Source organism: Rhinoderma darwinii, chromosome 3 (assembly GCF_050947455.1).
Source record: "Rhinoderma darwinii isolate aRhiDar2 chromosome 3, aRhiDar2.hap1, whole genome shotgun sequence".
NCBI classification, from domain to species: Eukaryota; Metazoa; Chordata; class Amphibia; order Anura; family Rhinodermatidae; genus Rhinoderma; species Rhinoderma darwinii.
The window spans coordinates 14,231,643-14,246,780 of record NC_134689.1 but is presented as its reverse complement, the minus strand read 5'-3'; the positions used below and the strand labels follow the sequence as shown (position 1 = coordinate 14,246,780).

Below are 15,138 nucleotides of genomic sequence, written 5' to 3'. Positions count from 1 at the left end.
TTTTAAGGGTTAACTACTTTTGCAAGACACTTGTACCAACCTCTAAGTACATGGCAGTCTTCCGGTATATAACTGAGATACAAGAGCTTGTAGCTAGCAGCCTGGGCACAGACCACAGCATCTCCGCACTGCACTAATTATACTGCATAGCAGCTGGCACCGCTCCTGGCACCGCTCCTGGCACCGTTGTCTGCACCTCCAGTGACTCCGTACGTCTTTCCTACTTGTAACCCTCTAGTCCTCCACAGTCCCTGCAGCTCCATAGGACATCGTCCCGTTATTTTTCCTAACTTCCCATCCGGTAACAGTCATTAGACGCCCCCCTGAGCTGGAGACGGCTCCTCTTTTACTGCCAGGGTTTCAGCTGTCCAGACCCCTCCAAACTGACCAGCTCCTGTCAAGGCCTCCTCGTCACCCTGTCAGAAATAACCCGGCTCCAGTCTATTACTCCACGCTTCTTGCTGTCCCTCTTCTTCTACGTTGCTGACCCCAATCTGGGACCAACATGTCCGGGCTGCTGTGCAGGAAACGCAGGAAGGAGGCCGCCGGGGCAGGAGAGAAGGGGGAAAAGACAGGTTTGGAGGGTTCGGTGAATGTTATGCTTGGTTATGATTGGCTGCCGTAGTTTCGGTTGTATTCTGGTATTTCTATTCTTTGCCCTGTGCTTACCGGTTAGGCCCTGTTCACACGGGGGATTTTGCAGGCAGAAAAAAAATCTACCTCAACATTCCTTCAGGGATTTTGAGGCAGACTTTGACCTGCCTGCACTTTCTTGCTGTGTTTTTCGCAGCGTATTTCGCTGCATTTTAGCAAAAAGTGCTCTTTCTGCCTCCCATTGCTTTCAATGGGAGGTCAGAGGCAGAACCGCGGCAACAAATGACATGACACTTTTTTTTTTTTTTTCCGCGTGCGGATAAAAGCTGCTCGGGGGGGGGGAAGAAAAACGCCTCTCATTGAAATCAATAGGAGACGGTTTCTTGGCACTGATTCCGACGTCAAAATCGGCGCCAAAGTACTGAAGTGTGAAACGGGCCGTACGGTTCCATATTACAAACCTATACGCACTCAGTGTCACGCTGTATGATGAAACCGTGAAAAACGCATTAGTAGATGCGGATTTTACTTGCGGAATTACCTGCGGTTTTGATGCAGATTTTCTGCACCAAATTCCGCAATGTGTGCATGTAGCCTTAATGGTGGTGGGGAGGACGGAGCAACCATCTCTCTATCTCTAGGGGACCATGATGGTGACTGACCAGGCAGGACAATACACTGCAGATCCTGGAAATTTATGGAAGGTTTTACAATTCAGTACGGCCTGCTGTAAGCAAGCGGTGTCACTGACGTGATTTTGAGGGTTTCACCCTTTTATTGTACATGTTTGCTGACTGCATTAAACGCACTGGGGGAAATTGATCAAAACTGGTGCAAAGGAAAAATGGAGTAGTTGCTCATAGCAACCAATCAGGTCTATGCTTTCATTTTCAAAGGTTCTCTGAAAATGAAAGGTGGACTCTGATTGGTTTCTATGGGCAACTACTCCACTTTTGTCTTTGCTAAATCTCCCCCTTAGGCCTCATTTATCAAAATAGTCTAACAGTAAAACTGTCCTTGTTGCCCATAGCAACCAATCAGAGTGCTGCTTTCATTTTTCCAGTGCAGTTTAAGAAATAAAAGCTGGGCTATGATTGGTTGCAATAAGCAGCAACAGTTTACGGTTAGACCGTTTCGATAAATGAGGCCCAATTTTGCATTCTGTATACATTTTCCTTTGAGAGGACCACCATCATCAAAGACCATTGTATTTTGTGGCCTTTTGGGTGGTCGTCTCAAAGAGATTTCACTCCGAATACGATTCCCACTGCTTCCCTTCACACAGCCATAGCGTCAAATGATAAGATTCTGGTTGTCTGTAGCCTCCACTAGGGGGAGCTGAGGAGGTTACTGCATACTGTTATTATGGAGTTCACTGGAAGTGTATACATTTGTATGCAGTGAAAAGCCAAAGTGGGCGGGACTTAGTGAGACATTTATTCTAATTTACGCTAGAAATGGCGTAGATATCACTTTCTGGCGCACGGACAGCACATGATGCGATAGTGGTGGGCGATGTGGGTGCGGGGCACTCTGACCTATCTATGCATCTATCCCCTCCATGTGGAGAAGCCTATGTAAACATCTACCATCCCCCTGTAGACACCGTCTCGAAAAGCAGCGCTCGGTGACCCCGGTGTATGTTATATCTGCTACATCTCTGTGTTGCTGGTTAAGGCCTTATGCTCACAACCGTAAAGATTTTTACTGTCCGCAAATATGGATGCACATCCATAGCCGTCCGCAATTGCGGAAGTGCCCATAGACTTCTATGTGCAAATCCATGACGCAGTTGCAGACAAGAATAGGAAATGTTCTCTATTTTAGCGGATCGTTTCTACCGGCGGGACACACCTGTAAATATACGAAAGGGTGTCCGTGGCCTATAGAAATGATTGGATCCATAATTTACCCCGTAATTACGGATGACCACTACGGTTGTGTGCATGGGGCCTAACCCCTCATTGGTGGGATTTACTAAGACTGGCGTTTCTACGACAGTCGTAAACAGAAGCCCTCTGGAGTAAGCGGTGCGGCGTATTTTAAGGGGTGTAAGCCTCTTATTAAATTTGGTGCATCTTGGTCTGTCAGGGGCCACAAACTGAAATCTACTCCAGCTATGAGCTCGCGTAGATTTCCGCTATAATTTACTATCATTTAGGCCAGAAATTGGCGCAAATATATCAGGCCGCTGATTGCCACGTTCTCCTGCGTAGCTGCGTGCACTGTTTTCTTTCTAAAAAAAATCGCCAAAGCAGCTTGAAAAGTCACTAATTTTTGTGCCACGACTTGATACGTTGACGCAACTCGCATAGTAAATCTCCCCCTTAGCGCGCAAATCTGTCATGCTCGTGTGAGTGTAGCCTTAGGCCGTATTCACCCGAGCGTGTTCAGCCATGATATACGGACCATATGTCGGCAGTATTTCCCGGACCGAACGCACCGCAAGGAGCCGGGCTCCTAGCATCATAGTTATCTAGGACGCTAGGAGACCCTGCCTCGCTGCGGGACAACTGTCCCGTACAGTAATCATGTTTTCAGTATGGGACAGTAGTTCCACGGAGAGGCAGGGACTCCTAGCGTCGTACATAACTATGATGCTAGGAGCCCGGCTCCCTGCGGTGCATTCGGTCTGGGAAATGCGGCCGACACGCGGACCGTATATCACGTGGGAGGCCTTAGTGTGTATTCTTCATGGTGGTCTTCTTCGTAATAAAGATTTTTCATTTGTTTGTCCCTGCAGTGAGTGATCTCCAGGATGAAGGCAGAAATGCTATTAACGCCCCAATGTCCCCCAGCACCATTGACATCCACCCGGAGGATACCCTACTCGGTACAGTATAATTACAGTAGACCACTTCTTTATCTAGATTTACCAGATTTTCTGTGACGTGTTCAGTTCCATCATGCCCTATACGCAGATGTGAACTAGGCCTAAGTGATTTAAAGAACCTCTCCTGTCATCACATGTCGTCTGTTGTAGTAAATATTTACATTCCCAATGAAATAACCATTCTGGAGCTTGTTTTCTGGGTTGTACTGTTCCTCTGTTATTCCTCCTGGAAATGTAGTAATAAATTGAGAACTAGGTTTTTCCACTAACTGGCGCTATCCACAGTGATTGGACAGCATTAGTCTTCGCCCCATTGACCAGGGAAATGGTAATACCCAATAGTCAAGTTATTCATACATTTCCAGGAGGAATAACAGAGGAACAGCACAATGCAGAGTTCTAAGGAAAGATGCTCCAGTATCACTAATTCCAAAGAATGGTTGCCATTTTTACCGTATATGTAATTTTTCAACCTATAAAAATATCGTGTTACCGACCGAGGTAAAACTGATATTTAGTTATGGGCATTTTTCTGATGAAATGTGGTGGTTATAGGAGATTAGAAAAAAATTACTGCATTCTACCACAAACAGCACCAACCTTTTCCATAGGCTGTATTTGGTATTGCAGTTCATTTGAAAATTGCAGTACCACACACAGCCTGTGTAAAAGGTTGGCGCTGTTTCTAGAAGAAAGCAGTCCGGCTTCCTTCACACACAGGAACAAAAAAAGGCATAGAAAAAAAGGAAGTTATTTTGGAAAATGGTACGATTTTTTATTTATTTATTTTTATGCCATTTTTTGCATGTTTTTAATACCTGCAGTGTTTTTCACATTGCTAATCATGTGATTCAAAGATCAGTGTATCAGATCAGATCTCTCTTTGTACCTGTGTGGATATCACATTGTCAACATTTGGATTAAAAAAAATCTATTTTCCTACACTGACCGCAAACAGAGTTCTTGAAAACTGTGAGGAAATTATATTAGGAAGTTGCAGAACTTTTCATTGTATGATTACTAAGACCCCCCCCTCCCCTCGCCCTCATAAAGCAACATAACACGCGTGTATATGCAATTTTTATCCAAAACAATATCGAATTTTTTTTAGGGAAAAAGGGACAGGATTCTTATAAACCAAACCACATGACATTTTCATGATTTTAACGGGATATGTGTCATGTGACTTGTTAAGAAATTGTGCAGCTAGTCTGCATTAATTTTTTTTGAGTGGACTTCACCCCCCTCTAGTGGCAAAATTGAGTACTACATGAGACTTCTCCGCTTTCAAAACTGATGACATTCAGGCTGCGGATATAAATATTGGCTTCCTATGCATTTATTTTGCATCATTCACTTTAAAGGGGCTGTCCACTCTTGAACACCATTTTAAAAAAAATCTAAAATTAATTTCTTAATATATCTTTATAGCGGTTGGAGCTCCCTTTTTTTTAATATAATGCTCCAAATCCCCTGCATAGACATGGAAGTAAATAATAACTTTCTGGATGCCTGCAGCCACCGCAAGGCTTATTGCATTCTGCTGATACATTGAACTCAATAATGGCCTAGTATACCGTAAGCGCCCCCTAGTGGTGGTTGAAGACAACCAGAATGTTATCATTTACCTCTACTTTTATGCTCGAGATTTGGAGCTCTGCATCTATTGGACCGCAAACCTACCAAACAGACAATTGTGACTGCAGTTAACCCCCAATGTCCGATTTCACAGGGTGCGTAAGGATCACTTTGGTCAATGGTGGTATTCTTTCCCAATGGATAAATAATCACCGGTGATCACAATGTCCCCTCTGTAATAGACTGGCCAGGAAGGGTTATAGGGGCTGGGGGAGTTATAGGGGAAATTGAACACTTACTGCCAGGGTTCTGATTGCTGGGGGTCCCAGTAGAAGGACACTTTGTGATTTAGCTTATTGTCAAGAAACCAAAGCGGCCTTTAACCCGTTGGTGACCGCCCATTAGTGTTTTTACGGCTGTCACGAATGGGCTTTATTCCGATGCAGTGGTGTTTTTTACAGCGCTGCATCGGAATAAATAAACAAAGCGGGAGCAGTTAAATCTCCCTGTTCTCCGCTACCAGAGGTAGTGGAGGGTTGGAAGCAGACCTGCTTGAATGGGCGAGATCGATATCCTTATCGATCCCGCTTGTTTAACCCCCTCCGATGCGGCGCTCAATAGCGAGCGCTGCATCTGAGTGGTTTTGGAGGGAGGGGCTCCCTCTCACCCCACTGGCACCCTGTTATATGATCGCAGGGTGCCAGTGTCATCCTTGGCAGCCGGGGGCCTAATAAAGGCCCCCAGGTCTGCCTCTAGTTAATGCCTGCTAGGCCATGCCAGAAGCATGGCCTAGCAGATGCCTGTCCGTTTTACATGGACAGACAGTAATACACTGCAATACAGAAGTATTACGGTGGATTATAAAAGCGATCGGAGGATCGCATAGTGAAGTCCTCTGGTGGGACTAGTAAAAAAAGTTTAATAATAATAAATAAAATTCCAAAGTAAAAAAAATGAGAACCTACTTTCTCCCCTTACAAAATGCCTTATTATGAAAAAACAAAAAAAATAGTAAAGTTACACGTATTTGGTATCGCCGCGTCCGTAACGACCCCAACTATAAAGCTATTACATTATTTAACCCGCTCGGTGAACGCCGAAAAAAATAAAAGAAAAAAATGCAATTATTACTTACTGTTTTCTGGGCATCCTGCACATGTGATTAAAAAGTGATCAAAAAATTGCATGTACTCCAACATAGTACCAATAAAAACTACAAGTTGTCCTGAAAAAAAAGCCCTCATACAACTGCATTGCAAGAACAATAAAAAAGTTACGGCTCTTCAAATATGGAGATGCAAAAACAAATAATTTTGAAAAAAGTGTTTTCGCTGTGTAAAAGTAGTAAAACATACAAAATCTATATAAATTTGGTATCGTTGCAATCGGAACAACCCGCTGAATAAAGTTTATTGAGTTATTTATACCACACGGTAAATGGCGTAAATTTAGGATGCAAAAAAAGTGGCGAAATTGCTGTTTTTTTTTGTTTCCTACTCCCCCCCCTCCCCCTCCCCCTCCACCCCCCGAAAAAAAATTAATAAAAGTTAATCAATAAATTCTATGTACCACAAAATGGTGCTATTGAAATTACAACTTGTCGCGCAAAAAACAAGACCTTATACAGCTATGTCGCCGCAAAAATAAAAAAGTTATAGCTCTTGGAATGAGAGAGCCTAGTCATTAAGGGGTTAAAATATGTTTTTACCAATATATTCCATTATGGAACTTGAGGGCTAGAAATAGATCCCAGCATCGGCTTCAAGGTCATTGGAGATCTATGAATATTTTCCGGAGACTTTTTGAGTTCTTCTCCTTCCTGTCGTATCCATGTATATCCTCCTTATCGGAAGAGGCCGCCATGTCTCTGACTGACTCTCTGTCTTATGTACGTACAGAGGAGAATGAAGAACGGACCATGATCGACCCAAACTCCAAAGAAGAACCAAAGTTTAAGGAACTTATAAAGGTGAGAACAATATATGTTTATACTGTGTTGTAGAAGAAGGAAACTCTCTCTAAAATGGTTACCTTATAAGTCCATGTCTTACTCCAGGGGGAGTCTTGGACATGGTACGTGGTAGTTAGGGAGGTCCTGGTACAGATTTTGCATTGGGGCCCAGGAGCTTCAGGTAAAAGGGGATTTCCAGGCCTAATAAATTGATGGCCTATCTTCAGGATAGGCCATCAAAACCCCTTCAAGCCTCTGGTCATTAGGCCCAAAAGGCTGTTACAGGTCACATATGGGTTAATTACAGCCTAATAATTAGAGTCCTCTCTGGACTTTTGATTGGCTGTGTGGGCCCTGGCTCACACTTATGACCATGGGCTAGCTAGTGAGATCATCTTATAGAAAGTCTTCACCTGACTTGGATATTGGCTAACCAGAGGCTCCCATTTATAGACCAATCTGTTTCTGTCTTTTGAACTCATCAGCACAGATCAGGATTAAGATTGGCTATGGAGACGGCCTGGAATACTGAGTCTCCTTATGGAAAATGAGCAGGAAAGTGTGGTTTCTGATTCGCTAATTAGACATCTCCTAAAGATGGCCGTAAGCATTAGACGTATGTTGGCCGATTGTGGCGGGACCGGCCGACCATCTATTGTGTCCCAATTCTCCTCCAAAGGCAGATGGAGGAGAGAAGGGTCGGGCTTATTGAATTTCAACATGACCGATCCTTTTGTTGGTTACTAGATAAGACCTGAGCAGAGCGTGCGTGTGTATGGGGAAGTCGGGAAGAACCGCTAACGAAATGTATGGCCAGCCTAAAACTTCTTTTGGCGTAAGAATTTTGAACTAATTGGAATTGTTCTGAAAAGGAAAACAAGGTGAAGGTGTATAACCAATGTTACATTTTCTGTATAACTTTTTTTTTTTTTTAAATCTTTTTTTTTTTTTTTTTTTTTATTCTTATCGATGTACCCAAATTTGCATGCACCTTCCACAACTTATTTTTGCATCCACAGGTCCTAATAGACTGGATTAATGAGGTTCTCGTGGAGGATCGGATTATAGTGAAGAACCTGGAGGAAGATTTTTATGATGGACAAGTCTTGCAGAAGCTTCTAGGTGACTGAGTGTAGACTGATTTCAATGGAAAGGGACACACACGCACATGCACACGCACTTTCTGTATTGTCAGTGCAGCGGGGTGTGTTTGCTTTACATTTGCTGCAATAAATGGGAGTCAATGGACAGAAATGTGTCAATACACTGATACAGTCTCCAGGAATAGATGGGGAGATAGGACTTTTTAGCTTCGTCCAACGAAGCTTGTAACATTTGAATCTCTACTCGCGGGTCATTTAGGACCTGTCCCCGATCTGACCAGAAACACCCAATAAAGCTTCAAGCACCTCCCATTTTAGAACATGATTTTTTTTTTCCGTTTTGAAACTTGGTCTGTTCTTGCTATGAAAAATTGGATTATCTATTCCTGAAACTTTAATTAATTTCATTGGGTCTTACACCTGGAATTAGTAGTTTGGGATGGAATTATGGCTTTTAATTATGTTTCTCCATTCGTTCTCCATTCTTTTTTTGTATGGGTCCCCTGACTTAAAACTATTCTTCTGGAGATAAGCTGAAATCTTTGGGAAAACCCAGTAGCAAGTGTTTAATTATTCTGCAGCGCCCCCACAGGAGAGACAAAGCATTACAAATGACCATTGAAATCTGTGCTGTCCATGTAATATATGAATGTGCCAGAAAACTTGCAGGGAAGATTAAAATTTGCCAGATCTTCCTGGCAAACTCTTTAGTGGAATAGGGTAGGTGTTATGGTTTTAGCAAATAATGGTTATTCCCTGTGGGGGCGCTGCAGGAGATTTGAGTTGCCTATAGTCTGAAAGTCATGTTAATGTGGGCTGGTAACTGTGATCGTTATGTCATCGGTATGACCGTTTTCTCACTGCATTAAATGGGTTGTATGAGATTAGGAAAAATTGTCTGCTTTGTTCCAGAAACGGCGCCACTCTTGTCCGTTAATGGTTTTACAGCTCAAACCCATTTAAGTGAACTGAGCTGAAATCCTAGGTACAGCCCATAGAGAAGAGTGGCGCTGTTTCTGGAACAAAGCAGACCCCATAACCTTAAAATTATACAGAAATATTGATGGCTTTGCCCTTTATTTGCAGAAAAGCTGGCGAACAGCAAACTGAACGTTGCTGAGGTCACGCAGTCTGAGATTGGGCAGAAACAGAAGCTTCAGACCATCCTGGATGATATACAAGAGTTTCTGAGACCGCAGGGATGGGCGATACGGTGGAACGTTGATTGTAAGCAGATAGGAGTGGCGACGATCATCCTATTACATTATATTACATATTGTATAGTACGATTATAGAAGGGGGAGGGGACAATGGCTGAAATCCTGGGACACAGAGTTTTTTAAAAAATATATTTATCACCGTTTTTTTTATACAAGACCGGATAGAATAAGAGGGGGAGATTGAGTTGTTTTTTTTTTTTTCTACATTTACTGTTCCTTTTTAAAGAATTTTTATGGTCTCTAACTTTTCAACCAACGTTGCATAAATCAATTGTACAAGCAAATATAAGAAACTTTTTGTAATATATCTTATCAGAGAAAATTGTTTCTCTTTCCACTTATCTCCTAAATGTTCACCCATTTTGAATTTACTGCTAAATCCGTCTCTATCAAAAGCAGCTCACTGAAGGATCAGGTAATAGCTGCCCATAGAAGTCTATGGAGAGGGGAGGAGGGAGAAGCGTGCGAGACACATGGACACTGCTGCAGCTTCTAGTAAGAGTTATGTCACGCCAGTGCTGGATTCACAGCTACACTGCTCATTACTGCTATATGATATGTATGTGATTGATACAGATAGAAGAGCAGGATTCTCCTCTTTATGTGTGCAGTGCATAGATGACATGATAGCAGTTAGGCTCCGCCTACTAGCTCAGAGAGAAACGGAGAATTGGAATTAAAGTCTGCAGAGGCGAAAACTGCTAAAAAAAATAAATGCATACAAGTCATATAATGGCCAGAAATGACGGCTTATTCTGAAAAGTCACATGAACGGTTAGGTACACTTTAATTTTAATGTATTATGCACAATAATTTATTCTCTATTTATTTGCCTGCAGCAATTCATGGAAAGAACTTGGTCGCCATTTTGCACCTTCTAGTAGCATTGGCCATGCACTTCCGAGCTCCCATTAGACTTCCTGAGCATGTTTGTGTGCAAGTGGTGGTGGTAAAGGTAAGACGACCGCACATGTCTGCTTCATGATGTAAACAAATGAGTGTCACACGGTGGAGACCGCAGTAGAACCAGAATATAGCCTTTAACCCCTTAAGGACCGGCCCGTTTTGGGCCTTCAGGACTGAGCGTTATGTGTTTGTTTTTTCCATTGCCACATTACAAAAACCATAACTTTTTTTATTTTTTTCCCGTTGGCCTAACTGTATGTTGGCTTATTTCTTTTATTTTTTTTTGCGAAACTAGTTGTAATTTTTATTGGCACGAATTTGGGATACATACATTTGTTGATTTTTAACTTCACAGTATTCGAGCCTTTTCCCAATTACTTGAAGGCTGTAATACTGTGAACCGCTGCTACAAGTGTGTCGGCGATTCACAGTACAAGCAGTGCCAGTAATGAAGGGGAAACGGTGCTCGTACGAGTGCCACGGCCCCTTCAAAACAGCTGATTGGTGGGGGTGTCGGTAGTCTGATCCCCACCGATCCGATATTGGTGGCCTGTTCTAAGAATAGGCCATCAATTTCTTATGACTGGACTACCCCTATATAGCTCTGTATAGCATTAGAATTTCTATGGACAATGCTCTTAAATGACCACTAGATGGCAGCAGAGGCCAACGCTAAAATATCCAAAATACATTTTTCTTTTCAAAGCGGATCCTTAGTCCAATCCCGCGGCAGTCGGCACGATCGATCAATCTTCCAATAATTCCTGCAGTTAAATTGCTTTTTAAAATTGGTTTTCAATTGAAAATGTCTTGTGCTTTTTGGCTCTCAATTGTTTTCTCACTGGTCATCGTCTAGTCACAGATTCATTACTTTCCAAAGTCTGTTCTTGTTGCGTAAGATCTTCCGTTTTTTCTTTATTTACCTTGTTCGTGATTTAGAATTTATTTTATTTTTGGCTCCTTGACCCCGCAGAGCGGCTATTTTCTTAAAAAAAAATAAAAAATCAAGTAACTGGTGACCACTATGTCCCCTCCATGTCACAGTCGGGTTGTCGACTTCCCCACCCAAAAATACCGGCCATGTTAACACGTGTAAAAAGTGGGAACGGCCTCACATGGAGCGTGATTTTTACATGTGGATTTTCAATGCCTTTTTAGTAAAGGCGGCCATACACATTAGATGAATGTCGGTCGCTCCTCCCCCACACATTGTTCTCCGTGAATCGTATCCCATACACACAGTGCTCCATAAAAATAGTACCACACGCTATGCCCCCTGAAAATAGTGCTATAGGCTGTGCCCCATACAAATAGTGCCCCACACATTACCCCCTGTAGATAGTGCCACACTCTATGCCCCCTGTCATTCAAGACCCGTGATCAGACCAGACAGAAAAAAAAAATGTCATGAAATAAAAAGATTATTCACCTTTTAAATTCTCCTGCTGCTCCAGTGCCGATTTTCCGGTGGTCCCCACTGGTCCTCCAGCGCTGATGCCGAGACTTCGTTCATGTGACTGTTGTAGCCAATCATGGGCCTCCATTCACTGTAGCGGTCACATGAATGATTTACTTGGCATCATCGCTGCAGGACTGGCGAGGATCACTGGAATTTCGGCGCTGGAGCGGCAGGGGGATTTAAAAGGTGAGTAATCTCTTTTTTTTTTCACTTTTACCGGCACCAGCTTTTTGAGGTAAAACATAAAAAAAAAAATATAAATTTGGTATTGCCGTAATCTTATTGACCCGCGGAGTAGAATTAACATGTTATTTGTACCACGCTGTGAACACCGTAAAAACAAAATCCCAAAAATTATGAAAAAACTAAAAGTATGCCTTCCCAAGGGTTTAAAGGGGTACATCATCCACTAATATTTATAAAAATATGATAAATGTTAGAACGGCGGGGGTCCGACTACTTGAGCGACCATGACAAGGAAACCTTCCAATGGAGCAGTAGTCAAGCCTGCGCCGTGCCGTTCCATTTAAACTCCATGGGAATGACGGGAACACCTTATGTTTGTGGCTGGAATACCCCTTTAACCCCGTTTGTCTGATCTCATTATGATAACATTATGGTTACTGAATGTCCGGCCTTTGTGTTTCAGAAACGAGAAGGCCTCCTGCAGACGAATCATGTGACCGAAGAACTGACGACCACGACAGAGTGAGCTCCAATGTCCTTTACTGTGCAGCCTCCTAACATGTACCCAGTGCCTATAACTATATCGGCGTCATGAGACTTTCAATAGATTTCTTGATGTGTACGTTAAACGGACATCATTATAGTCTATGAATGATGGATGCCGCGGTTAGGCATCCGCCACAGTCTATGTTTAACGTGTACGTTGGGAGCTTTTCACTGCGTATACGTCGGAGGCAAAAAACGTGATGTGAACATAGCCTAATTCTTTCACAAAGCATCTATATCTATCTATCTATCTATCTATCTATCTATCTATCTATCTATCTATCTATCTACATAGTGTGGTCTTATAGCAGTATTTGCTGAGATTTTCACAAAACTGCGCCATTTTGCAGCAATTACGCAAAAGTGGCAAAAACCACCATATGGCCGCACCATGTAAATCGATCCTATTGTTCTAGTCGCAGACTTTGTGTTTCCATTTTATTTAGGGTTCTTTAAGGCCCTTTTATACGGGCCAATTATCGGGAAACGATCTTTCATATGAGGGCTGTGTAAACAGGGCAGCGATTGGCCGATGTACGAGTAAACGCTCATTCATCGGCTGATCGTATCGTTTATGCAGCATGAAATATTATCGTTTTCGGCAGCACCTCTCCCTATGTAAACAACGACGCGCTGCCGCCATGATAGAAATGTATGGGGATGAGCGATCGGAGTAATGAGCGCTCGTCCCCATCCATAGATGCTTGCGAAAAGAGCAAACGATCGCAGATCAACAACCTGTCACGTTGATCGTCGCTCGTTTACACAGACCCTTACACTCTCCATTACAATCCGGCGCCTACCAGGTCCTATTATGCCGGATTAAAGGAATTGTACTGAATTTATTCTAGGGAAAATTGATATTTAACTGTTCCACTGCTGGTACAGGGTAGTCTGACTATCTCTCTTCCTCTCATCGGCTTCGTCTTTTACATACAACAAATAATGTGGGATTTGCCGTGACTGACAACCTGAAAATTATGGCCCCGAAATGAGACAGCGGAACCACCGAGACGTGACTAAAATATAATTGCTTTTTAACTCCTCTCCAGCGTGCCGAGGCTCGGTAATAATGAGCGGCTGATCGTGAGGTGGCTCATGACATCCACAGGTTGCTGCTTCTGTTATAGAGACCGTGCTGTATGCCCAAAGCATTTAACTCGCAGAGACGAGGCCGACGTTCTGATAGTAATGGGGTTCGGTCACAATGAAAAGAGCAATTTTTTTTTTTGTGTTGGTTACCCCCTGTGGGACCCCCCAGGCCAACGGCAGATACAAAGAGCGGAGAATAACGCGACACGGTTGTATGGAAAAAATGTATACAATTTAAAAAACGGAAAAATGCTCTATAATAAACACCATATATTAATTTTAAAAAATATACAGTATATACATTTTAAATTAATGACCAAAAAATGACAAAATATTTTGACATAATTATAATTTTTTGAAATATTTTCCTAAAGCGTAACTAAACTTTTGACATTTCATAGTGACGTGTCAGAAGTTTTGATCGGTGGGGGTCCGAGCGCTGAGAACCCCACTGATCGCTAAAACGAAGCGGCAGAAGCACTCGGGTGAGATCTCTGCTGCTTCGTTTCTGCTCGGCTTTCCGCGGAGCGGTGTATGGATTAATAAACTTTCTATAGAGCCCGAATACCGCTCGGAGGAAAGATTATCAGTAACCCGCACAGCGCTCACACGAGCCCTTCTTCTTTGGGGGTCTTGAGTGCTTGGACCCCCACCGATCAAAACTTCATGTCACCATGAAATGTCAAGTTTTTTTTTTTTTTTTTAAGTTTAGTTACACTTTTTAATATTTTTTTTTTTCTAATTTGTATTCAATTATTTAAAAGGTATATACTGTATATTTTTATACTACAAGGACACTCTATTGGCGTACGCCGTGTGAATGGGACTCTATGGAGACGTTCGGCATATGCGGCGGGAGCTTTCTTTGTAGCTGCGCCGCACGTCTGGTGGATCCACTCACTCCTCGCTAGTAATACTAATGGTGGAAATATTATTAGACATAGACCGGCAGATACAAGAATTATTATAATATATATATATTTTTTTCTCCCTGAATCTTTCCATATAGGATGATGATGGGAAAATTTGGTAAGTAAGAACTTCATGTTTTTAACTTTGTCTTGTTTGTCTGCACACTACTACATGTGAAACTACAACTCCCAGCATGCCCTGATGGTTATAAGCTGTCTATACACCTTCGCTTGCTGTCGGTCTGACTCTCGGCTGAGCATGCGTGTGTATTAAATGAGGAGAGGGGAATAAACCGCTGCCAGATACATTTGGACAGCTGCTTTATCTCGCGTGAGAACGAAGGATCGGCCATATTGAATGCCAGCCCGTCTCTCCCCCGACATCTGCCGTCTGAGAAGAGCCGGTACACCTCCATCCACATTAGCTGGTTGGCCGGTCCTGCCAAATCGTCAGGTTACGCTGATATTCACATGCTTATAGTGGAAGAAGCAGGGACCCGCAGCATCGTTACATAGTTGAAAAAAAGACCTATGTCAATCAAGTTCAACCAGCAGCAGCACAGACTATTTAAGGATATCCCACAAGATTAGAACACCCATATGTTGATGTTGCATGTGAAGAATGAAACAAAGGAAAGTGGAAGCAGTGCAGAGCATTTCAGGAGAGGAGTTTTACTGATTTTGTAAGAGGCAGAGTGACCTGTTGACTTATGTGATTGCAAAGGAGGATGGGGGGGCTGCTTATGATGCACAATAGTT

General features: G+C 42.8%; 1 protein-coding gene across 3 annotated transcripts in view; it reads left to right on the top strand.

Moving 5' to 3' along the window:
- The window catches only part of PARVB (parvin beta), a 34,854-nt gene that overhangs the window by 8,326 nt on the left and 11,390 nt on the right, over positions 1-15,138 (top strand). Inside the window, exons 1-8 of one of the 3 annotated variants that reach the window (XM_075855966.1) lie at positions 283-575; positions 3,338-3,427; positions 6,904-6,974; positions 7,976-8,078; positions 9,146-9,286; positions 10,119-10,234; positions 12,294-12,352; positions 14,478-14,497. In XM_075855966.1, coding sequence (XP_075712081.1) covers positions 506-575; positions 3,338-3,427; positions 6,904-6,974; positions 7,976-8,078; positions 9,146-9,286; positions 10,119-10,234; positions 12,294-12,352; positions 14,478-14,497 — 670 coding nt within the window. In that variant the 5' untranslated portion in view covers positions 283-505. Of the gene's footprint in view, positions 1-282; positions 576-2,171; positions 2,233-3,337; positions 3,428-6,903; positions 6,975-7,975; positions 8,079-9,145; positions 9,287-10,118; positions 10,235-12,293; positions 12,353-14,477; positions 14,498-15,138 lie in introns of those variants that run through there. The other 2 variants (XM_075855968.1, XM_075855965.1) reach the window with 2 other exon arrangements.